The 26,442-nt window shown below is 34.6% G+C and overlaps 3 protein-coding genes across 5 annotated transcripts in view; all 3 read left to right on the forward strand.

Moving 5' to 3' along the window:
• Positions 1–26,442, forward strand: part of LOC127905073 (wall-associated receptor kinase-like 2) — a 142,955-nt gene that overhangs the window by 3,170 nt on the left and 113,343 nt on the right. The window contains exon 1 of one of the 3 annotated variants that reach the window (XM_052451340.1): positions 14,575–14,579. The exons of 1 other annotated variant lie outside the window; for it this stretch is intronic. The gene's annotated coding sequence lies outside the window, so the exon portion shown is untranslated. Of the gene's footprint in view, positions 1–14,574; positions 14,580–16,741; positions 16,747–26,442 lie in introns of those variants that run through there. One more of the 3 variants, XM_052451341.1, reaches the window with a different exon arrangement.
• LOC18110414 (putative wall-associated receptor kinase-like 11) overlaps positions 1–26,442 on the forward strand; it is a 40,661-nt gene that overhangs the window by 1,632 nt on the left and 12,587 nt on the right. Inside the window, exons 2-3 of the mRNA XM_052451337.1 lie at positions 30–143; positions 389–1,274. Of these exons, the coding sequence (XP_052307297.1) occupies positions 30–143; positions 389–1,274 (1,000 nt within the window). The remainder of the gene's footprint in view (positions 1–29; positions 144–388; positions 1,275–26,442) is intronic.
• LOC18110412 (putative wall-associated receptor kinase-like 13) lies at positions 19,688–25,168 on the forward strand. The gene is made up of 3 exons (XM_052451409.1): positions 19,688–20,439; positions 20,537–20,590; positions 23,814–25,168. Exons 1-3 carry the CDS (start codon positions 19,726–19,728, stop codon positions 25,005–25,007), a joined length of 1,962 nt encoding a protein of 653 aa, XP_052307369.1. The 5' UTR covers positions 19,688–19,725; the 3' UTR covers positions 25,008–25,168.

Below are 26,442 nucleotides of genomic sequence, written 5' to 3' on the forward strand. Positions count from 1 at the left end.
TCCTTATTTTTGCTTTCTTATTTTATTAGATGTTGATGAATGCAAGACCCCAGAGAAAAATACGTGCCAGGGGATGCTCAAATGCGTGAATACAAGAGGAGATTACAGATGCACGATAAATAAAATTTATATAATTATCATAGGTACGCAGGTTGCTGATTTATTCCTTCTGACCTATTTAATGCCTATCACTAATCTTCATTTTCAGCCTTATAGTTTTATGAAATGTTATATTGGTCCTCATACGATGAGTATTCATTTTCCTTGTCTATTGGACAAGTTTAATGGCTTGATATAAACAGAGAAATGCTACTATTCATCAGTCATATATGTGAGCACAGAGATCAACATATTAATTAAGATTTATGCTTTGCTGTAAATAATGCAGTTGTAGGATCAGTCATCTTTATATTGGTACTGCTGTTTGGCCTTTGGAGGCTATATAAACTTGTAAAGAAGAGGCAGAACAAGAAACTCAAAAAGAAATTCTTCAAACGTAACGGTGGGCTATTGTTACAGCAACAATTATCCACTAGTGATGGTAGCGTTCAGAAAACAAAAATATACAGTTCCAAGGAGTTGGAAGTAGCCACCGATGGTTTTAATGTGAACAGAATACTTGGAGAAGGTGGTCAAGGCACTGTTTATAAGGGAATGTTAACAGATGGAAGAATTATTGCTGTTAAAAAGTCCAAAGTCGTTGATGAAGAAAATCTCGAAGAATTTATTAACGAGGTCGTCATTCTCTCACAAATTAACCACAGAAATGTGGTTAAGTTGCTAGGTTGTTGCTTGGAGACTGAAGTTCCTATACTAGTATACGAATTCATTTCCAATGGAAATCTTTACAAGTATATCCATGTTCAGAACGATGACTTCTTGTTATCTTGGGAAATGCGATTACGGATTGCCATTGAGGTTGCGGGAGCCCTTTCTTATCTACACTCGGCAGCATCGATTCCGATTTATCACCGTGATATCAAGTCTACAAACATACTCCTAGATGAGAAATATAGAGCCACAATATCAGATTTTGGATCTTCAAGATCCATTGCTATCGATCAAACTCACTTGACCACTCATGTGCAGGGTACTTTTGGCTACTTGGATCCAGAGTACTTCCAGTCTAGTCAATTTACAGAAAAAAGCGATGTTTATAGCTTTGGAGTGGTTCTGGTTGAGCTTTTAAGCGGACAAAAACCGATATTTTCCGCTAGCCCAACAGAAAGTAGAAGTTTAGCCACGCATTTTATCATGTTGATGGAAGATAACAAGTTGTTTGATATTCTTGATGCTAGAGTCAAAGAGCATTGCCATAATGAAGAAGTTGTTGCTGTCGGAAATCTTGCAAGAAAATGCTTGAATTTGAATGGGAAAAATCGGCCAACAATGAAAGAAGTAACCACAGAGTTGGAGAGGATAATTCAAAAGGGATCAAATGTTCAACAAGACAGTCAAGAGAATGAGAATATCATGGCTGATCTCAGTATGAAATACATGGGATGCATTTCCGACATCAATAATGACTTGTGATTTTAATAATTCTTCATCATCAGAAGTTGATCTTTTGATTATCAAACAATATGTTTTTCTATATTAATTACCAAATAGAATGTTGGCTTGTGTGTTATGATCATTTTCTTTTGTTTAGAAGTTGTTGAATCAACCTAGAATCATGTATTATATCGTTGTGTTATATTAATAAGATGACAGGGATCCTCCACTGCTCCTATGTATGGAAATGTTGGTGCAAATTTATTAAATGGTTGAATTTCACTACAACATTATCCAGTTTTACCGACGGATTAATTCCGTCGGTGACAGCAATGAAATCCGTCGGTGAAAACAATACCGACGGACTCACCGACGGAACACGTCCGTCGGTATAACAGTCGTTGGTAAATCCCATTTTCGTCGCTAATTCTGTCGCAAATAAAAAAACCACCCACCGACGGAAACACCGACGGTAATACAGATGGATACGTGCGCCAAAAAAAAATTCCCCGCGGGAACATTACCGACGGAAAATCCGTCGGTAATTTTAAGGGTAATTACCGACGGCATTACCGACGGATTGTCCGTCGGTAATTATGGCATGGCTTGTAATTTTGTTGCAACTCTCTGTGTAATACCGACAGATAATATCCGTCGGTAATGCCGTCAGAAGTTAATCACCGACGGATAATATCCGATGGTGATGCCGTCGGTAAAGATGGCATGGATGGTAATTGTTCGGCAACTCTCTGTTAAATACCGACGGATATTATCCGTCGGTATATCCGTCGGTATGTATTTGAAATATATAAAAAAAATAATTTATTAATTGTAAAAAACCTTAATAAACAAATAAAAATGCATTAAACATTAAAAATGTAAAAGTAATAATATTCATTACAAATTTAATGTGTTTAAAAAACAAAATTAAACTAGAATAGCGGCGGAGCTGGAGGAGGAGGCGGAGGAGGAGGAGGCTGGTTGTTCCCAGGACCAAACGGCCAAAAAGAAGCTGCACAAGTATTGTCACCCATCTTTGATCTCATCTCCATGACTATTTGACGGAGGTCATCATAATTCGTCGAGAGTTGTTGATATTGTTGTTTCAACGCAATGAACTCCTCAGACTGGGTGTTCGATACTGATGGAGAGCTTCCAACAGTTGAGACACTACGAGTCGAACGCAAGTTGTCAGCCGTAGTGTTGGAGAGCCCGTAGACCCTGTTTTTATCGGGTCCACCAGACGATCCCGCCTCCATCCACAAATCTGGATCGAAATCTGGATGGGTCGATGGATTGTCCCCATATCTCTCCCTCAACCGGCTATTATAGGTCTCCTGAAAATTCCATCGGTAAAAAAATCATCAAATGCAATTCAAGATGCAATTCAAGAAAATAATAACTTACAAAATAAAATGAATGAACGAACATACCACGAAGTACTAAGCACGGTTGTCCACGAACTGCTGCACCCCTTTTTGGCGGTCTTGACTCCGCACATGCGTCTCTAGAAACAACTCCATTGGACTCGGTTCACGTCCAAGAGACGCAGCCTGTAAGGAAAAAATAGGTTGAAAGTTAAATATATTATAAGGAACGACAAATTAATTAACGATATATTTCAATAAAATTAATCTTACCATCCGCTTTGCATGTGCGCTGAATGGGACGGATCCGCCAGTGTGCGTGGTCACCGAACCATAAATTTGCCGGTTCCGGTTGTCGGCGCCAGACTGTGAGCGCCGTGAGAACCGCTCTGAGGTCACGTGCTCAATATATGCCGTCCATATTTCCCCCGAGATGAATGGCGGTTTGAATTCCTGCCAAACCGCCACCTCATTCCATCCTTCAAGACCGTTATCCCTCGCATGTCTTTTTGATTTTTTTTGGGTGTCATACCAAAAATCACGCAACCTACTTCCATAGTAACAAATTAGAATTTAAAACATTAAATTATAAAACAAAAATAAATATTATTTTTGATGTTACCTAGTTGCCGCGTGATTCTCCCATACCCTCCTCACAATATTGTTGTCCGCCCTATCCCACTCAAATTTGTTCTGTGTATATAAATAATTCATATAAAATAAAAATAGTACAAGATATAAAATTATAAAAATCATTTATTAAAAATAAGCTGGAAATTAAAAATTAACACCGACCTGAAATCGCTTAAACCATGCATCGATATTAGGTTTCCACTCAGGATGTTTGGAAACCTGGCTCCATTGAAACAATGGAATCTCCATCGACGATTTAAACGCCAATGTTATAGTCCTTGCAGCCTCAATGTTTGTAAACCTGAAATTAAATAAAAGTAGTAATTAATATTAATTAGTTGTTCATAAATTATGTTATAAGTATATAAAAAAAAAAAACTAAAACCTAAACAAACTTACATTGAGAGGTCATCCTTCCATTGTGCCTGGTACTTGCGGGTGAATTGACCCCGCTATGAAGGCACACCGCTTCTGCGCTGTGAAACCGCGCTAGAAGAGGCAGCATCACAAGTTGGCGTAGATTCCTCGTCGTGATCAGCACCTAAGGATACGTCCTCCTCGCTGCTAGAAGAACTAGCTGCAACCGTCTTATGACGACGTGCTGTAGATTTCATTCTACGCATCTACACACATGTATACGAATAATTAACTTCGATTATTTAAAAAAAATTCGACAGAGTCTCCCCTGTACTGGGGGGTCCTAAGTTGTCGACAAAATCATATTACACTTCCAATTTTATTTCACATCCCGATCCAATCATCCTGGATCTCAACCCAACTCATCATCATCAACACAACATTTTATTCAATAACATCATATAGAATTACAACTATGAACATTCATTTAATTATTTTATCCTAAATTAAGATAAACTAATAATTAAATGCAATTCTATATATATAAATTAACATTTTTAAAATAAATCAACAATAACAATTATATTTATAAACTAACATTTTTAACATAAATTCAACAATAACAATTATAGCAATACAAACAATAATATCCTAAATTAAGATAAAATAATAATTAAATGCAATTATATATATATAAATTAACATTTTTAAAATAAATCAACAATAACAATTATATTTATAAACTAACATTTTTAACATAAATTCAACAATAACAATTATAGCAATACAAACAATAATATCCTAAATTAAGATAAACTAATAATTAAATGCAATTATATATATATAAATTAACATTTTTAAAATAAATCAACAATAACAATTATATTTATAAACTAACATTTTTAACATAAATTCAACAATAACAATTATAGCAATACAAACAATAATATCAAAACTAAAAAACTAAAATTAATAAATAAAATTAAAAAACTAAAAAACACTACACAACACACAAAATTAAAAAACATTACATCAATTCAAAATAAATTTGGGAATAAAAAATGCTTACCTTAATAATGTGTTGAATTTAAGATTTTATCTACAAACAATATACAAAACAAAGAACACCAAAAAAAATAATCATAATTAAAATAAAAAAAATACAAAGATAAAGAAAAAAAATACATACCTTTTAAAACTAAATGAGAGAAGAAGAGAAAGGGAGAAAAGGAGAAGAGAAAGGGAGAAGAGAAGTGAAAGGGAGAAGAGGGGGAGAAGAGGAGAAGAGAAAGGGAGAAGAGGAAGGGAGAAGAGGGGAAGAGGGAGGAGAAGAGGAGGGGGGGGAGAGGGAGGAGACGGTGCAGGGGGGGTGGGGGTGGCGGTATATATAGGTAAATTCCGACGGAATTACCGACGGCACTTAATTGCTGTCGGTGCAATTAATTTCCGTCGGAAATTAATTGAAATGCGCACCAAAAAAGTTCAAAAATCCCGCCAAACTTTTCGATCCGTCGGAAATTCCGTCGGTGATGGTGCAGACGGACACGTGTCAGACATGCAAGGTCCGTCGGTAATGCCGTCGGTATGGGACGTCGGTAATGCCGTCGGTGATGGTGCAGACGGACACGTGTCAAACATGCGTGCGGAAAACCCGTCGGTGATTCCGTCGGTATTAGCGTCGGAAAATCCGTCGGAAAGACGTCGGTGAATGTGGCAAAATCCCGTAATTGTTTTGCAACTCTCTGTGAAATACCGACGGGTTATAGTCCGTCGGTATATCCGTCGGTGAAAAGGTAAATTTTTCTTATGTTTTATATGTAACCCTTTCAAAAAATCTTGAATTGGAAACTAAAAAACACACACAACACAATAACAACGGCTGACCCTTAAAGAAGAATAAATATTTCATGTTTCAAATTATTACATTATAAAAATAAGGCTTTATAACATGTTTAGTTAGTCGGAATTTTCATCTTCGTCCTCCATTGAATTGTTATCATTAGCTTCATCGCACTCTTCAATTTCGTTATCATCTTCTTCAACAACATTCTTTTTTCCACTAGTGGAGCTCATAACAACATTCAACTCCTCTGCGTCAACATCAACAAGACTATCGTTGAAAACGCGAAAATTTGAATTTTCTTCTAAGTCAATCGACGGAGCAACTCGGTATTGTTCAACCAACTCACTAGCTTGAAAGACTTCATCTATCACACTTGTGTCTTCGTTCTCATCCTGAACAACCTCGACACGACCCTTGGGTTTTGTTTTTAAAACGGATAACCAATCAACTCTTGATCGGTCCTTTCTAAAGGAAGGGGTGTATGTGTAATAAACTTGTTGGCATTGCTTTGCGAAAACAAAGACGTTGTTTACGTTGCGGTGTCTAGCTTTTGAATTGATTTCAACGAGACCATAGTGAGGATCTACTCTGATTCCTCTGTCAGTTGTGTCATACCAATAACATTTGAATAAAAACACTCTATTTTGTTCGCTATGATATTGCAGTTCGATGACCTCTTCCAATCTACCGTAGTAGTCAACTTCAAACTCACTAGAAGTCGATCCCTTAATACAAACACCGCTGTTGTATGTCTTTCTTCCATGCCCGTATTCTTCAGTATGAAAGACATATCCATTGACAAAATATCCATTATAGCACTTGACTTTTCTTTCAGGGCCCAGACATAGTAAAGACAATGAAATAGCAGCACTACCTCCCATTTGATAAACCTAGCTTGTAAATTAAATACAACAATAATCAATAAACGGATATTATGTAACATTGACTACAATTAATTACATTGCAAGAGATAATGAGTTTGTGCTAGGACTTACATGTGTTCTAAACCATGTGGCAAATTGTTCATCTTGTAATTGAAAGATCTGAGATTCGGTCAGCTGTGAGTTATTGGACAGTAAGTATCGTCGATGTTGCCTGCAAGGTTGTTCCAAAGTATATGAGTGTATGGTATCACAAAACATAAATAGTACACTCTTGACAAAGTTTAAGTCGAACATCTACTTACTTAATAAAAGGTCTCAGCTCATCACAGTTAAATAGGACATAATTGTGTGCTTGTCTGAACTCTATTTCAGACAAATATCTTCCCCTCACGGCATTTTTAGGTGTGGGTCGTCCAGGATTGGAGAATATTGACAAGTTCCCACTTGAATGCACTTCACCACCATCATCATGCCGTGGAACACGGTTTATCCTCGTTCTCAAATGAGGTTCGAAATAGTATGAGATAAATGTTGAGATCTCCTCAACAATATACGCCTCACATATTGACGCCTCAACATGCGCCTTGTTCTTAACCTTTTTTTTAAGATTGAACAAGTACCTGCATATATATATATATATATATATATATATATATATATTAATAAAAAATTATCAATTAAAAACATTAAAATAAAAATAAAAACATTTAATTATAAATGTCATAGCAACTGTAATATCTAACCTCTCGAATGGATACATCCATCTGTACTGGACCGGTCCTCCAACTTTTACCTCAAACGGTAAATGTACGGGTAGATGCTCCATTGAGTCAAAAAATGATGGAGGGAATATCATCTCAAGTTTGCATATTGTCTCGACGATATTCTTTTCAAGCCTCTCAATGTGATCAACATTCAACTTGCTGGAGCATATATCTCTGAAGAAATGACTAATCTCCGTTAGTGCATCCCATATCCCCTTTGGCAACAAATCACGAAAAGCTAATGGGATGAGTGTTTGCATAAACACATGGCAGTCATGACTCTTCATTCCATATAATCTGCATTCCTCCGTATTAACCAGCCTTGATATGTTCGAGGCATGTCCATCGGGGAAACGCAGACTCTTAAGCCATTTGTAGACTAGTAGTTGTGCGTTTTTCTCTAGCACGAAGCTTGCTCTTGGTTTTGCGACCCGTGACCCATCACAAACCAACTCCATATTTTTACGGTTACAGAACAGCGCTACATCCAATCTAGCCTTGATGTTGTCCTTTGTCTTCCCCTTCACATCCATGACGGTGTTGAAAATGTTCTCAAACACGTTCTTTTCAATGTGCATGACGTCAAGGTTATGGCGGAGAAGATTGGTCTTCCAATAAGGAAGCTCCCAAAATATACTTCGCTTCACCCAATTATGGGTCAAACCAAAACCAGGAAACTTCTGCTTACCTGATTGGAGACCAAACACAATTTCACCGTACTCTGACACAACATCAAACAATTCTTCACCGGAAAGACGCGGGGGTGCAACATCATTTTCAACCCTACCAACAAAGAAATCCTTTCTGTTCTTTCTGTACCTGTGGTTATGTGGCAAGAAACGACGGTGACAGTCAAAAAAAGAAGCTTTACCCCTGTTTGTTAGCGTGAATGCCTTGTTGTTCTCCATACAATATGGACATGCTAGCTTTCCATGCGTGCTCCAACCAGAAACCATTCCATAAGCTGGGAAATCATTGATAGTCCACATCAAAGCCGCTCTCATAACAAAATTTTGTTTCCTCGAGATGTCATAAGTCAAAGCTCCAGAGGACCACAACTGCGTCAACTCATCAATCAACGGACGAAGACAAACATCTATATTCCGCCCCGGACTGCTCGGACCTGGTATGACCATAGATAAAAACATGAACTCCGGCCTCATACACATCCCCGGTGGCAAGTTATAAACCGTCAGTATGACCGGCCAACAAGAATAAGGAGCAGCAAATGACCCGAATGGATTGAATCCGTCTGTACACAACCCAAGACGCACGTTCCTTGATTCAGCTGAAAAGGGAGGATGCATACTGTTAAAGTGTTTCCAGGCTTCACCGTCAGAAGGATGAACCATCACTCCATCAACCGCATGGTGTGATTGGTGCCATGTCATGTGCTCAGCAGTCCTTGGTGACATGAATAACCTCTGCAGTCTAGGTGTGATTGGGAAGTATCTAAGTTTTTTATATGCCACGAGAGTCTTCCCTCTACCAGTTCTGGGTTTGTAACGGGAATGCCCGCACGTCATGCACTCGGTCATCTCGGCATTTTCAAGGTAGTATAACATGCAGAAGTTAGGGCATATATCAATTTTCTGGTATCCTAAACCGAGGGGTTTCATCATGGACTTGGCAGCATAGAAGTTCTCTTTCAGCCTGTTCCCTTCAGGTAAAATGCTTCTCGCCCATTCAATAATCTTGTCATAACCGGCCTCACTCAACCCGTGATCTGACTTGATGGTGAACACCTATGCTACGGCTGATAATTTACTGTGGTTCGTGCAGCCATCCCATAATGGTTCGTCAGAATCTCTCAACAGATCAAAAAACCTTGCTGCATCTGCATTAGGTTCTTCTTCTACGATTGGACATCCCCTGACATTATCTTCACTCATTATCATTGCATCCATAACCATATTCCTGTAAGGATTACTGTTCTCATTTCCAACTTCATGCATGTTACTAGCACTAGAAGTTGACCCAACCACCTGTTCTTCCATGCTCTCATCAGGAACAAATAGTTCTCCGTGAGCATACCAACACAGGTAATCTTCCATGAACCCTTTGGTAAGAAGATGCATCGTTACAACATCTTGATGCAGAAACTTTAAATTTTTACACTTCCTGCATGGACACCTAATACCGCCATCAGTAAAATTCCTCGGAATAGATGTTGCGAAATTAATAAAACCCTGGACACCGTTACAATAATCCATCCTCCGCAATCCTTGGGGTGAGTCCCGATACATCCATGAACGATCATCCATGACTTCTATTGAACCTTTATAAAACATAACAAAAATATTGGTTTTCCCCGACATTATCCAACAAACTAAAACAACACTTATGTTAAATATTCATTATCAATTATCAACTATCAACGTTCATACATACAAATTTATACATATATAAATTTACAGAATTAATCACAACTTCGAAATATAATTGATAACAATTAAACAAGACACTTAAACAAGCTATTAATTATTTATTTCATCACAACGACACATTTAATTCGGTGTAATTCAAACAAAATTTCAACAATTTACAAACAAATATAATTTGATAAAATCTAAAACAACCTATAACAACTACAAAATTATACATTCATACTACAAGTTTCTTTGACAAATAACAATTAAACAAGTACAAACGTTAACAAAATACATATACTAAAACAATAAAATTCACAATTAAATATTAAAACTAAAAAGGATAGATTTACTTACAAAAAATGATAAAATCTACAAGAAACGGATATTATGACCACGTACAAGATATAAGAAACTTGAGTGCTCGTGTTGAGAATAGTGGAGAGTTTGGGATGGGTGTTTGGCTGCAGTTTGGGAGGAGTTTGGGAGGGGAGAGGTGGGATGGGAAAGAAGAAGAAGGAGAAACAGAGGATGAGAGTGTCGGCAGATGGGTGCATATAATGGTTTTTTCCGACGGAATCACCGACGGATTAATTCCGTCGGTGATGCCGTCGGTGACAGCGCCACGTCACTGTACGGCTATCACAGTTTGAATCCCTCGGTACTTTCCGTCGGTAAAATCGCCTGACGTCACCATGCCGTTGAGTATTTCCAGACGAACTGTATATTCCGTCGGCGAAACCGACGGTATATACCGACAGAAATATTCCGTCGGTATATACCGAGGGAATTACCGACGGAATGATTCCGTCGGTATATACCGACAGATTTGGAGACGGAATTATGTCCGTCGGTATAAATTACCGACGGAATTTTTCCGTCGGTAATTCCGTTGCTTTTCTCTGGTAGTGTTTTCAATGGTGTATGCTGACGAGTACTTTTATAGACGTGCTAGTACTTGAGTGGAAATATTTGGTAAAGGAAAATCCCTGCGCAGAGCCATTTCAGCTTGTGCTTTTGGTGTATCATGGGGTCTTTGGTTAGCTAGAGACAAGACGGTGTTCTTGGGATATTCTACTGATTGAGATACTGTCTTTCAGCTGGTTCTTCATCGCCAAACACTTTATTTTAAGGTAAAATGGTAGTACGATGGATAATATTATTTTAAGAATAGAATGTATTCTCCACTTTATGATTTTTTTAGTTAATTAGTTGATTAGTTCTTATTAGAAAGTAGAAATTTAGTGAATTGAAGAAAAAAAATTCCATACAATTCTATGAATTAAACGTCTTCTCTTCTCTTTTTTGAAGATTCAGAGCAAAAAAGTACTACCTGACAAATGTATCCTCTAAAGGGGGTGGTTTAAATTGCCTAATTTACATAAAATACTTGAATTCGAAATTTAAAGATATATAGAAGCTGGGCCTCTGCAGTTTGGTTAATTTATTAATGCGGGTTGGATTTATTTTTTTTTATAAATAAAACTGAATAATTATTAATGCGGGTTGTGAAACTTCCATCCATAAGTTTTGCAGCCTTGATAAGTAAACCAAGAGTCTTCCTGTCTGTGTTTGATAGACCTGTCAACTGAAGAAAGAAAGAAAAAAACTAAATTCAATCCTATATTTGCATTAAGAACAAAAAACAGTAGCCTTTAAGAAATAGTAGTATGAATACCAATACTAGTATTCCAGTTATGAGAATGACAAATAAATTAAAAGTGCTATTAATTTCTTAATCGCAATTGCTAAAGAGGCAGCCTCCAATTACTCAATATTTTCCACAAGTAGAAATCCAAATTTATGTAGCCCCAAGCATTCTTTCACAAAGCAAACCCCTTCCCCCTTTATACGTTTTTATCCCTTTCTGAATGGAAGAAAATATTGTAAACTAACAAGTTAAACCATCAACTTATGTTCACAACTAAGTTACATAAACAGAGCATCCTTTGCCACAGATAGCGTAGCTACTAAGATATCAGAGAGATCAATGCCAATGGGAAGAGAAAGTAGACGACCTCAGCATCCGGAGAAACAGAAGCATATCGACAGAGTTGCTTTTGTAGACTCAAACTGCGCGCTACAGTGTTCTCTGTGTAACTAGGAAAATTTGATGAAAGACGTCATAAGCGGAAAGAAATTATTAGAAACCCTTCCATGCATTAAGGTGATAATATGCACACAATTTGACTTTTTTGATAGGAAACTAGTACAAAGGTGTCCAACAAAGTGTTTTACACACCAGTTGACAACAAAAGGAAAGCTTTTCCAGAGGAAGCTAAATAACATGGTGCAGTATTCACGAACATGAGGGAGGAAAGCATGAATTCACCTTCAAAACTCTTGGCATGCACTCAGAAGAAGTTTTTGCATGTTGAGTCAAATGCTAAAGATGAAATCAAATATAACCATACAAATAAAGAGTAAATATCAACAGGCTTTGGCAAATTCCCAGATGTTCTGCATATTCTTCTCACTTATATATTTTTTATATTTTCTCCCAACATTTTTTGTATTTTTATATTTTTTCTTTTCCTTTTCTTTTCTGATTTTTTTTACGTGAGGCCCCAAAATAAATAACAACAGCTGGGGATGAGAGGTTTTGGTGTCGGGTTGAATGGGAAAACTATGGAGATGGATTTGTGTTTTTTGTGTACAAGAAGCTCTGTATTGGATGACGAGGAGCTCTGTTTTTGGTTCCTCCTGGTTAATGAAGGCTCCCCATTACCTGCCTTTGTTCGTCTCTTTTTATTGTAGAGCAAAGGTTGGAATTAACATAGTTTAGCATAATTTCTAGGACTTGATTCTTGGAGACTTGATTGAAGATTTGGGCTGCAATTATGAGATTGCAATCTCTGGCTTAATTGCTTAAGATCTTCTGGAGATTGCAATCTCTGGCTTAATTGCTTGGGATTGCAATGAAAAATCTAAAATTAATCGTTGGATTTTGGGGTTTAATTGGACTAAAAATGAATCAATTAAAAATAATTGGATTCAAATTGAGTTAACATGGGACTAAATTGAATCAAACTAATTCAATTAGACTGCAATGATTGAAATGAATTGAAATAAAAATCAAAACAAACATTCTTTATTCTCATTATAGTCCTTGGATTTTGAATTGTTTCAATTTGCTTTAAATCACCATTTTCTTTCTAATTGTATCCCCAATTAAATTAATTTAGACCTACAAATCCATCATTGGCTCCTAAAATTAAGCAAATTTAATCAATTTAACTCTCAATTTTGATATTCTTCTTCTTCAATTAATCCCTTCATCAATTTATAATTTGGCTATTTATTTTAAAATCATCCCTGTAAATCAAATTTCTTTCACTCTTAGTCAAATTAAATCAAATTAAGCTATTTTTTTTCAATTCAAACCTTGTTTTTTCCTATGATGCTTGATTATTGGTCCAAATTCAAACCCTAGCTATTTTTTTATATTTTTTTTGTATTTTTGTATTTTGCATTTTTCTATGATTTTCAAGATGTTTTGATACACAAAATTAAATAAAAAGGAAGAAAATAGCTAAAATGATTAAAATTGCTGAAATTATTGAAAATACATATTGTTTGGTTTTTTCAAAAAAATTTCAAAATATATAAAAATATAAGGGTTAAATTGGGTTACAACATTGGGCATTGTCCCTTAAATTTATCTCTTCATGCCTTTTATTAATATTGCACTCTAGTTCTTTATATATATATTTAAGGGATAAAGAGAAAGCCTTTGAGCGGGAAAAGAGAAGCGAACTTCAACATATTATTTTTCTTAGAAAAAAAAACAAAAAAAGAGCTGGAATAAGTTGCTTTAGAAAAAAAAAAACATAATGATAAGAAAAAAGAAGAAGCCCATGGAAAATGCATCACAACTATTAGATCATTAAAGCCCACTTATAACGTCAGTAAATAATGTGTTTGATAAAAGTCTACATGGAGGAGTAATTATGAAGAAATTGGAATTGATCACACTTATGGTCAACAATAACGTCAGTAGATGATTAAAGTCCACTTATGGTCAACACTCACAATGTGTTAAGTGTTAAGTCCACTTATAGATGAAAGCTTTTCAAGAGTATTAGGTGTGAATTGATCACACTTCTTAGAAACTTTTTTTTTTCTTTCTTGGAGAAAAAGTTCCATATTTCCTTTCCTCTTTTTATTTTATTTTCTTTGGGACATGCATGAAAGTGAACATTAATTCAACATCTTGGACTACAGGGGGATTGGTGGGCTGTGTTAAGTGCGAAAAAAAAAATACTCTTCCAAATCAATAAATTGCAAGGAACTTTCTGGGTACAATACCTAAATAAAAGTCTCTTGTCGCCATCTGATTATGAAAGGTCTCTGCCATTTGCCTTTTCCCCTTGCAAAGTCGTTGAGCGTTGCAAGCATATATATCCAGTTGAATTTGTGGGGTGAAGTAAATATTTTTGGTGAACTACTTGTTAATTTAATTACATAAATAATTGCTACACGTTAATTATAAAATAAAACAAATATTGCTACACCGTTATGATTATCTAAGTAATTAGCTAGGTGACTTTAAAGATAATTTGTTCAAAAGTAATTAACTACCGTAAGCAATTAGTATTGACCACCAGTAAACGTTGTGTGCTAAATGATACGAAGGAATAGTTTGATTATTGATTAATTTCTGATAGAAAGTTCATTCCAAGTACTTAATTATCTACTAGATAGTCCACATTATAAATAAAAAAGTTATGGCCCTCAAGAAAGTGGCGACTTTTCTTCTCCTGTTTTATTCATAGAATCGTCTTCTGAATGTTGTCTTCTCCAGTTCAAGGAAGTTCAAGTGGTTCAAAAAGAACAGTTCCAATCATCTTCGTAATGGTAAGACAAAAGTCATCATCACTCCATTGAGAAACATTTTGGTAGTCAAGCTTGGAGGGTGGAAGGAAACATCCTAACTCTTAATTTTACAAATAATTGAGTTACAAGAATATGAGTGCATGGCTCCAAAGGCCACCGGTAAATAGAATTTCTTGTTGAATTTGTGAAAAATGATTTGGACACAGTTTACTGGTAGTACTCTTCTCTGTCACAATCAGTGATTTTTTTTCTTGAAATATAGTTAATCCTAGCTAGTTGAATAAAATAAAGATCATACTGCTCTCTCTCTCATTCTCTACTTCCATTATTGAGCTCAAATAAATGGTTGTCAGTTGTTTGCAACAAATCTACTTTGACCGATTCAATGATCTCAATGATTAGTTTTTAAAAAACCAAAAATCAAGAAAAAAGACTTTTTGAGGAATTTTAGTTTTGATATTTGAAGATGTCAACATGTTTCCTGTTAATATTTTAGACTTTTTAAAAAACCAAAAACCAAAAATTAATTTAGACTTGCAAATCCATCATTGGCTCCTAAAATTCAGCAATTTTAATCAATTTAATTCTCAATTTTGATATTCTTCTTCTTCAATTAATCCCTTCATCGATTTATAATTTGGCTATTTGTTTTAAAATCATCCTTCAACATAAAATTTCTTCAACTTTTAGCCAAATTAAATCAAATTAAGCCATTTTCTTCTTTAATTCAAACCTTGTTTTTGCCTATGATACCTTGATTATCGATCCAAATTCAAATCCGAGCTATTTTTTTATATTTTTAAAAACAATTTCTGTATTTTTGCATTTTGTATTTTTTATGATTTTCAAGATGTTTTGACACACAAAATTAAATAAAAATGAAGAAAATAATAAAATGATTAAAATAGCTAAAATTATTGAAAATACATATTTTTTGAATTTTTCTAATTTTTTTCAAAATATATACAAAAATGAGGGTCAAATTAGGTTTCAACATTGGGCATTGAGATAAAATAATAAAAAAAAGAACTAGAGTGCAATATTAATAAAAGGCATGAAGAGATAAAAAAAAACTATTTAAGGGATACCGAAAAAGCCTTTGAGCTAGAAAAAGAGAATCGAACTTTAAAATATTACTTTTCTTAGAAAAAAAAGTAAAAAAAAAGTTGGAATAAATTGCTTTAGAAAAGAAGAAACTTAACGATGAGAAAAAAGAAAAAGCCTACGGAAAATACATCACAACTATTAGATCATCAAAACCCACTTGTAATGTCAATAAATAATGGTCAACAATATTCGTAATGTGTTATAAAACTCTACATGGAAGAGTAATTATGAGGTCATTGAAATTGAATCTAACACTCATTTTTCTTTATTATGACTTGTGAATTTTGAAAATGTCATAACAGAAATAAAGTGACAAAAGGCTATAAATAATGAAATTGATGTTTTTGAAAAAACAACATGTAAGAGTTGATGGAGCTTTCAAAAGACAAAAGACATTGGTGTAAAATGGATGTCAGGATATGATTAAAGGAAAATTCTTCATTAATAGATAAAATCCTAGATAATGTAAAAATACATACTCGATAAAAAAAAAAAAAGATTTGTATTAGTAACTGCTAGAAATGGTAAAAATTAACAAGCTCGTAATTACCTGTGCCTTTTGTGAATAGCTGTGAGTATTAGGCGTGAATTGATCACACTTCTTAGAAACTTTTCTTTTCTTTCTTGGAGAAAAAGTTCCATATTTCCTTTCCCCTTTTTATTTTATTTTCTTCGGGACATGCATGAAAGTGAACATTCAACATCGAGGACTACAGGGGGATTGGTGGGCTGTGTTAAGTGCGAAAAAAAAAAACAAATACTCTTCCAAATCAATAAATTGCAGGGAACTTTCTGGGTACAATACCTAAATAAAAGTGAAAGCAATTGGTTCATAATTTAAAACTGTATCATAGACATGACCAGTTTGATTATTGATTAATTTCTGATAGAAAGTTCATTCCAAGTACTTCATTATCTACTGGATATTCCACATTATAAATAAAAAAAGTTATGGCCCTCAAGAAATTGGCGACTTTTCTTCTCCTGTTTTATTCATAGAATCGTCTTCTGAACGTTGTCTTCTCCAGTTCAAGGAAATTCAAGTGGTTCAAAGAGAACAGTTCCAATCATATTCTTAATGGTAAGACAAAAGTCATCATCACTCAATTGAGAAACATTTTGGTAGTCCTGTGGAATTTATTATAGCTTGGAGGGTGGAAAGAAACATCCTAACTCTTTGTCGATACACGACGTCGGGCGACGGCTCCCGCTTTTTTTGTTTATTTAACAAAAAGGGTTTTTTCTCGATTGGGGGAAACAAAGATTTTATTGGAGTCGCCATCTAGTAATTTGAGGGAACTAGAAATCCCAAATTAGACACTGGTCCCAGAGATTCGGGTACGGGGTTAGTTATGATTAAGGGAAGGTAGACACCACCCTTAAAACATCCTTTCAAAAGAAATGTTACCCTTACTTGTGTGTTTTTATTTGATTCAAATGCGATTATATTTTGGGCTTATTTGTAAATTTTTGTAAATGATTAACGTCGGTCCCTAAAAATAGGAGACACGTTAAAAATGACATCAGTCCCTAAAAATTGGAGACTCGTCTGAGTTACCAAAAGAAATAATGGATATAATCCATTATATTTTGGGTTTATTGGTAATTTGTTTTTTTTAAATGGTTAACGTCGGTCCCTAAAAATAGGAGACACGTTAAAAATGACATCAGTCCCTAAAAATTAGGAGACTCGTCTAAAATATTGACGTTTGTCCCTAAAAAGGAGAATTACGTCTGGGTTACCAAAAGAAATAATGGACATAATCCATATTTGGTATTTACATTTTTGACATCGGTCCTTTTTAAAAAAAGAGACGTGTCGACTTTGGTTTTTGTATTTTCTACAACATGCAAGAAAATTTACAAGCATTTATATATATAAAAAATATCGAAAATACCAGTAGAAACCCCAAAAAATTACCTGAGTGCCACTGTATAGGTAAAATACTGAAATACCCTCGAATTTCTCTGAAAATCACGAAAATGCCACTGGCGGCGCGTGTGGCACACGCGCGGCTACTGTTGGAGGCGGTGAAATTTTCCGGCGGGATTTCTGGCCAACCGATGGTCGATCCTGGTAGATCTGATGTCGAGGGTTCTGATGGCGGTGGTCTTGACGGCCGTTGATAGCTGACGAGGGAGAATCGTCGGTTTGAAGCTTCGGTGGCAGCCGACGATCGCGACCCTTTTCCGGCCAAACGGGGCGGCTAAAACGATGAAACCGACCGGGGATTGGCTTTATATGAGGATAGCGACCTTTCTGTGGTGGTTTGGAAGCTTTCGATGGCTGGATATGGGAGATCGGAGGAGAGAGAGGGAGTCGCCGACGAGAGGAGAGAGATGCTCTGGGTTATGCTATGGTGAGAACGCAAACACGGTACACCGGTGCAGCTGAGACCTGTGATCCGTTGGATTTCTGATGGAAAGATCGTGCGGCGGTGATTGGCCCGATTTGCAGGTTGATCGGACGGTCCGGATGAACAGAGGTAGGATCGGGTGTGACGCGGTACACCGAAATCTCGGTACACCGGGTGACGTGGCGCAACGGGATCAAAGCTTAGATTATTTCAATGGCTGAGATGTGTTTGGGTTTTAATCTGGTGTGGTAAGCCCTATTGTATCCTCTTAAATCAACGGTTCAGATCTAAACACTATTAGATCTAACGGTTAGGATATATTTGGTATTTTCCATATTGTTTTTTTTAAAAATCAATATCCTACTCCCGTGAAGAAATAGTAAAAAAACTTAAATAGTAATCCGGATACTCTTTTCTTTTCTTTTTTTTTCTTTTCTTCCACTCTTCTTCTGGCGCACTGTCATTGGCTATAAAATTTATAGCCAATGAAAGGGGACAGCAAGCATCGGCTTTAAATTAAAAAATGTATCCATCCAACTGCTCTACAATAAATGTAACTGCCCCGCCTAATATGACAATTCTGTATTATTAATTTTGTTTTATTATATATAATATATATATTTATACAGTTAAAATTAAAACTTAAATCAGTATTAGAAAAAGCCCGATTCAACCGCTAAAAATCAATTTTAATTACCGAAAATTATGTTGAAACATAAAAAAAACTTTCAATGGATATAAACCCGGTGGACCGGTTTTTGACCAAAAAATAACAGGTTTGACCCAAAACGGCATGAAACTCATTTTTTATCCTGGTCGACATGGTTTGACCCGTATTGATCCGGTGAACTCGGTTTTGGTCAAAAATGACGGGCTTGACCCGAAACGGCCCGAAACTCATTTTTTACCCTGGTCGACATGGTTTGACCCGTATTGACTCGGTGAACTCGGTTTTGGTCAAAAATGACGGCTTTGACCCGAAACGGCCCGAAACTCATTTTTTACCCTGGTCGACATGGTTTGACCCGTATTGACCTGGTGGACTCGGTTTTGACGGAAAGATGCGGTTGACTCGAGAAAAATATATTTTTGAATTTTCCTTTTTCTTAATTTTTTGGATTTTTATAAATAATAATAGAAATAAAATAACATTTGAGAAAATCTTGGTGGATCTAAAATTGGGTTACAACACTCTTAATTTTACAAATACTTGAATTACAAAAATATGAGTGCATGGCTCTAAAGGCCACCGGTAAATAGAATGAAGTACTGCTCTTACGTAATCAATTATTATGTCTAGCAATTTAAGATACTTTTTTTAGTTATTTTATCTTTTTATTTTTAGTTATAAATCTTATTTTTAACATAAAACGACTGACAATTGAGGAAAGTGAATGGTAATAAAGTTTGTTATAAATCAAAACTTTTAAAAAATAAAAATACTATAACTATAGAGAAACACATATAATTAACCTTCCAAATATCCATTAACATTTTTTAATCAAGCAAGAAAGATTAAAATAATATAATTTATGGAGATAGTGGAATAAAAGTCATTATTAACTAACTGATTATCATAAAAAATTACATTTAGTCAATGACGCATAAGCTTAGAAGCATGCAAATTTCTCCGGTGGCTATATAAAGACATCAAGCCTAATACTATTGTTGAACACCAAACTCAAAGAAGAATAGAAGAAATAAACATAACAGTATGCAGGTTGTGAAACTTGTCTCCCATGTTTCTTTCTTGTTATTAATGCTGATGTTTCAGCCAGCAACAGCGCAAGCACCGGCTGGTCTGGCAAAACCTAATTGTTCGGACCGCTGTGGAAATATTAGCATTCCATACCCGTTCGGGATTGGAAAGGATTGCTACATGGAGGAATCTTTTGACGTTGAATGCAATGAAACTTCCAAACCTCCTAGAGCTTTTTTACGCAGCATCAAAATGGAGTTGGTGAATATTACATTAGAAGGAGGTGCAGTTGTCAACGGTCCAGTGATATCCGTTGATTCTTCGGGCCGGCAAGAAGGTGTAACTGTGAATTTGGAAGGAACTCCTTTCCTCTTTTCCTATACCAATTATTTCATTGCAGTGGGTTGCAATACTCGTGCCGCTCTGTGGACAAAAAAGGGCACGGACGAACATGTTGGATGCGACTCAATTTGCTCCAACGCTAGTTCCATTAGTAATATTCGGTTTGGAAATAGTTCATGCTCTGGTAAGGACTGTTGTCAAGATATGTACTTGCCTCCCTCACTTCAGGTTTTCAATTCAACTGTCGTGTCAAAAGAGGGTAAACAAGGTAGTGACGGGCGTAAACTGGCCTTCCTAGCAGACACGAATTGGTTTTATAACAATATAAGGACTCCCCAAGAAATCAACAAATTGCTAAATAACAATAGTACTGTTCCTATGTCGCTGGCTTGGATACTAAATAACAATAGTTGGACATACAACCAAGATACAACCACGTATTGCTCCGGAACGCAAATTAATAGTACGTCGACAATTATGACAGCCGGTTGTTCTTGCTCAGAAGGTTACGAGGGCAACCCTTACCTTCAATGCAGAGGTAATTTTTCCTACACAAAAATATATTATCCTTTTTTCAATTATTATAGTTGCTGTTAATTATTGCTGTTATGATTTATTTTTCTTGTGATTGTACATAAAAGTGTTATGAACCAGAGTTATTAAATATAACTAGAGGCAACATTCGAGTTGATTTGGATTAATAATAATTTTTAAAAAAAGTTAAAATCATGCTATTTTGATTTTTTTTAAAATTAACAAGTTTTTACCAAATCCTAAATAAATTTAAATTTTTAATTAAATCACACTGAGTTAATTTATTACATCTATTATATTTTTAAGTTATCCATAAGTTCTTAATATATCATATTGAATGTTTTCATTTAAATTATATAAATATTTTGTTTGAGCCATAAAACTTTAAGCACCGGAAAAACTCTTCAAATGAGGAGAATGAAACTTGTTTTATTCAATAATAAAACTGGTGTATATATCAAGTTTTTATAACAGAAAAACAAAAAAAATATGCAACCCATATTTAACACTCCTACAACCATGGTTTAGTGAGGAAAGAATAAATCAAACCTAATATTTCAATCCTAAAAAAAGAAACGAAAACGATTGCTTCATGAATAAATGGTTGTCAATTGTTTGTTTGCAACAAATAAACTTTGAGCAGTTCAATGATTTCAATCATGGCCAGGATTAGTTTTTAAAAAACCAAAAATCAAGAAAAAAGACTTTTTAAAGAATTTTAGTGGTAAGGATTTAGTATTGAATAATTAATTAATCACTTTATTTTAGTAATTTGATTCATGTAAATCAACGTAGCTGGTAGAAGATGCATGTAAAAAATCTTATTCAGTAAATATACAAACTTTCAAATTTCTATGAAAATATTTTATTAGAAAGAGAAGGTAAAATTTAGATGTAACCTAGTTTAATTTAAGTTTCAGCTTATTAGTTTATCAAGTTAAATCAAATCAATTTTATATCAGTGTACTTATTTTTAAATAACATTAATGTTTTTATAAAAAGTTAAAAAATAAATTTCTTAATTGATTTCATTTAAGTCAGGAGTAAATCAACTGCGTTTAACAAATTTAATTTTCAAAATGGTTCAAAAACAAATCTCATACGGGCAAAATTCTAGCTCAACAAAACACCATGTCAACCTGCATACCATGGTATGTTTAAAACAAATCTTCACGTTTAGGAAAAAAGAATTATTTCACTGGGTTCGAAGTTTTAAACTCATTAGAATGCAACTATTCGTGGCTTAGAAGTATCAGATGCTTTTCTTATGAATACGAAAGTCTGCTAGAGACTAGCGATTCTTTGTTTGCTAGTTGTTATTTGCTAATATTGGGTTGATTAGGAGACCACGAAAGTGCAAAGAAATGTCTTCAATATTTCCCTTCCTATTTAAAGCTGGATATATGAACTTGAAATCAAATTATATCTCGGAAAAAAAAAATATTTTTAATTTATTCCGGTTTGAATTAATTACTATTAGCAAGATATTTTTTAACTGTGGAACCAAAATTAACAAAAATTAATTACTTGGCAACTGACATGGTGATTATTTTTTATTTGGTTCAAGAGGTGGCCCTCCTCCTCCATCTTCAAATTTTAATATCTATTAATTTCATTATTTGAATATGAGATGGTGATTATTTTTGCCTTTTTATTTTATTAGATGTTAATGAATGCAAGATCCCAGAGAAAAATACGTGCCAACGGATGCTCAAATGCGTGAATACACAAGGAGGGTTCAGATGCGTGATAAATAAAATTTATATTTATATAATTATCATAGGTACGCAAGTTTCTGATTTATTCCTTTTGACCTATATAATTTTAATGCCTATCACACACCTGCCCCAAATAAATACCTGAAACTAATGTTCATTCTCATCCCTATAATTTTTATGAAATGTTATTTTGGATCTCATGTGATGATTATTCATTTTCCTTATCTAGTAAAGATGGTCAAATGATTAATTCTACGTTATAAATCTGTATTTTTGTCCCTGCTGTAAATAATCTCTCTTATTGTTTATATATTATTATTTTAAATTTTATATTCTCATCAAATTCTAAATTCTGAAAATAAATACAATTTAAGTAGTGTTATAGTTATAATATACGAATTGCTTATATGTCAATATATTTAAGTTTTAATCAATTAAATTTTGATATATTTTAAAAACAATAAGAACACATATTGACACATATGCACATATGCAGATACAAATAGAAAGATAAAAAAATATTGATACCATGTTGAAAATATGAGAAATATTAAATATGAGAAATATTTTTCAACTAAATCATTATTTCTTGACATGGGTTTATTATAAGTTTTTTTCTTAAACCAATAGAAAATTCATATCATAAGTCTTAATTATTTTATGATGCATCTTGAATATTTTTCAGTAAGATGTAAAAACAAAAGATCAAAAAACATACATCTTAACTCATATCAAGGTCTTTTGAGTTGTTAAAAAGTTTATGATAGTATATGAGTTCACTTATTTATTATTTGATTATTAGTATTGTTTTTTTATAAGTTATTTTTCTTAACAATTTTTTTTTCTTTAAAATTGATACCAAGTTAAAAAAAAAAAAAACAAGCTCTATAAAATTATACAAAATTTAAGTTAAATATTTTAATGGTTATATATGAAATATGTTCATATTTTTTATTTAAATACATATAATTCTAACAAGTACTATAATAATATAGTTAGAGTACTAAATAACTTATTATTTTATAGTTAGAGTACCAAATGCATAATCAATCGAATAACTAAAATTGTGTTGTTGGGTCATACCTTTTGTAAAACCTTGAAAACACTAAACGTACCATTATAATTAACCAGCCTCACCATGAACACGCTAATTACCAAAATAAGCATGCAGTAAATTAGCTGGTAAATTCAATTAAGTGGTCGGGCCCGGTCCCTCAAGTTTTCGAACTTGGTTAAATCGACACACGTACGTTAGTTTTGGACATTTCAACCCTCACACTATCAATTTAAGGTTCCTTGTGATTCCTTGTCCACTTAGCTTTGTACATGTGGGAATTCAAGGTTAACAATGGAAAAACATAAGCTGTATGGATATAAGTGGAATGCTGATGAATTTATTGGAGTGGAAACGAAGTTTACCCTTTTGCAATTAATTCCGAAAAAAATAGTTTCGGACAAATTTTAATTAATAGAACCAAAATTCATGTGGTAATTTTTATTTCCCAGCAGACTGAGAACCTAAGCGATGTTTTTTTTGCTCCTAATACAGTTGTCGGTCTGGTTGGAGTACTGTTCCTGCTCATTGGTGCTCGGTGGATATACAATTGCTTTCAGTTGAAGAAGAAGTTTTTCAAACGGAATGGTGGTCTCTTATTGCAGCAGCAATTATCCTCAAGTGATGGTAGTGTTCAAAAGACAAAGATATTTAGTTCAAATGAGTTGGAAAAGGCGACTGATTATTTTAACGAGAGCAGAATACTTGGTCATGGCGGCCAAGGCACCGTTTACAAGGGAATGTTAGCTGCAGGGACTATCGTTGCAGTTAAGAAGTCTAAGATAGTGGATGAAGATAAACTAGAAGAATTCATCAACGAGGTTGTCATTCTTTCACAAATCAGTCACAGAAATGTGGTTAGGCTACTCGGATGTTGCCTGGAGACTGATGTTCCTCTGCTAGTCTATGAATTCATTCCCAGTGGAACTCTTTTCCAATATCTCCATGAGCAAAACGAGGACTTTACGTTATCATGGGAGTTGCGGTTACGAATTGCCTCGGAAGCTGCAGGTGCGATATCCTATCTTCACTCGACAGCATCTATCCCGATTTATCACCGAGACATTAAGTCCACAAACATACTCTTAGATGAGAAATATAGAGCAAAAGTTTCAGATTTCGGAACTTCAAGATCAGTTTCCATCGATCAAACTCATCTGACCACCAAGGTGCAAGGTACTTTTGGTTACTTAGATCCAGAGTATTTTCGAACCAGTCAATTAACAGAAAAGAGTGATGTTTATAGTTTTGGAGTAGTTCTCGTCGAGCTCTTAAGTGGGAAAAAACCTATTTTCTTAACCCATTCACTGGAAACCATGAGCTTAGCCGAACATTTCATTAAATTGATGGAAGATAGTAGACTCTTTGATATCATTGATGCTCAAGTTAAGGGGGATTGCAGTGAAGAGGAAGCCATAGTTATAGCAAATCTTGCAAAGAGATGTTTGAATTTGAATGGAAGAAACAGACCAACAATGAGAGAAGTTGCAATGGAATTGGAGGGGATTCTATTATCACGTAACGGTATCAATATTCAACAAATTGGTGAAGTGGATAATTCATCGAGGTCGATTTCCCGCAGCAGTTTCGAGAGTGGTATAGATCTACCATTAGATTGCAAACCGTCGACTTCTTCTGAAACATGGTGAGCGATTAAGAAAATATATCACAAATCATATGTTTCTTTTTTGTTTTTAAGACTGTTAGGAGTCTTTCTGATTGAATAAAAACTTACAATTGTATTGTGGTCCTTGTGTTTTAGCACATGTTCTTAGTCTTTCATGTTAAGAACTTAATAAATTAAAAATCCTTCGCGCTAATTATAAGAGAGTTTCTTTGATCGATTGGTAACTTGAGCCATGTGTCTATCTTGAGGAAACAAAGCCATCATCAGTTAGCAAAGACTTCATTTGAGAAGTATTTAGCCTCTCGAATCCTCTGGTGTGAACATGCTGATGAGACTCTGCAGATGAATTAGGCTTAAATTCTGATAGCTGGGGATGCTGATTTGAAATATCGATTGAGCTTTTGTGGAAACACAGCTACAATGCTTAACAACATTGATCATGATCAACCAGGACAGCAACTACGAACATAAAGTTGTAAAGAACACAGGGAGAGCAAAAACAGAGGAGGGTGCAGAGCAAAGTACAACATGGAGCAGTAGAATCAACATAGACACGGCAAGAGCATGGACTAACCACCAGCAGCAGCAGCAGCAGCAGAGGTTAAGCAACCAAAATAATTAATCATTATGATCAGATAATAAAAGCAGTGAATTATAGACCATTACAGGGATTACTAATAAAAGTGTATGCGAGTTTAGTGAATGATAGATAATTAAATGACTAAGTAGCAAAGTAAGAGCAAGAAAAGCCAAATAATTAAATAGAAAAGTAAGAGACAAAATAATTTATTGTATACATTTATCTTTTAAAAAAACCTGATGATAAGGGAAAAAAACTCAAATTTACAGATCACAATAGTTAATTTATTGTATGTTCAACTGAGCTACACAAGCTCAATTTTAAATCCCATTCCACTTTTTTTTCTCTCCAGGATTTGAACCTAAATCCTCCAAATAAAATTCTCAAATAGTTTGAACCCCTTCCTCTCCAGTCAAATACGGCTGTTGTAAACCACAAACTTCATGTCTCAAGAAATGTAAATATTTCCTACTTGCGCACTCTGTGACTTTAGCATATGAATCATCTTGATGTAAGGGCTACGTGGTGCCTTGGATGCTGAGGTGAAAGAGTTAAGAAGAGACTGCAATGTTGCTAGTTGGCTGGCTGTACACATGGTTCTTGCTTAAAGGAATTATTAAGGTAAAGTGGTATTACGTACGATGGATAATATTATTTTAAGAATAGAAAATAATATTGATTAGTTTTTATTAGACAGCAGAAATTTAGTGAATTGAAGAAAAAAAATTCCATATAATTCTTCGAATTAAATGTCTTCTCTTCTCTTTTTTTTTTTTTTAAGATTCAGACCTAAAAAGTACTAACTGACAAATGTATCCTCTAAAGGGGTGGTTTAAACTGCCTAATTTACATAAAATACTTGAATTCGAATTTTAAA

Source organism: Populus trichocarpa, chromosome 3, assembly GCF_000002775.5.
Source record: "Populus trichocarpa isolate Nisqually-1 chromosome 3, P.trichocarpa_v4.1, whole genome shotgun sequence".
Classification (NCBI taxonomy): Eukaryota; Viridiplantae; Streptophyta; class Magnoliopsida; order Malpighiales; family Salicaceae; genus Populus; species Populus trichocarpa.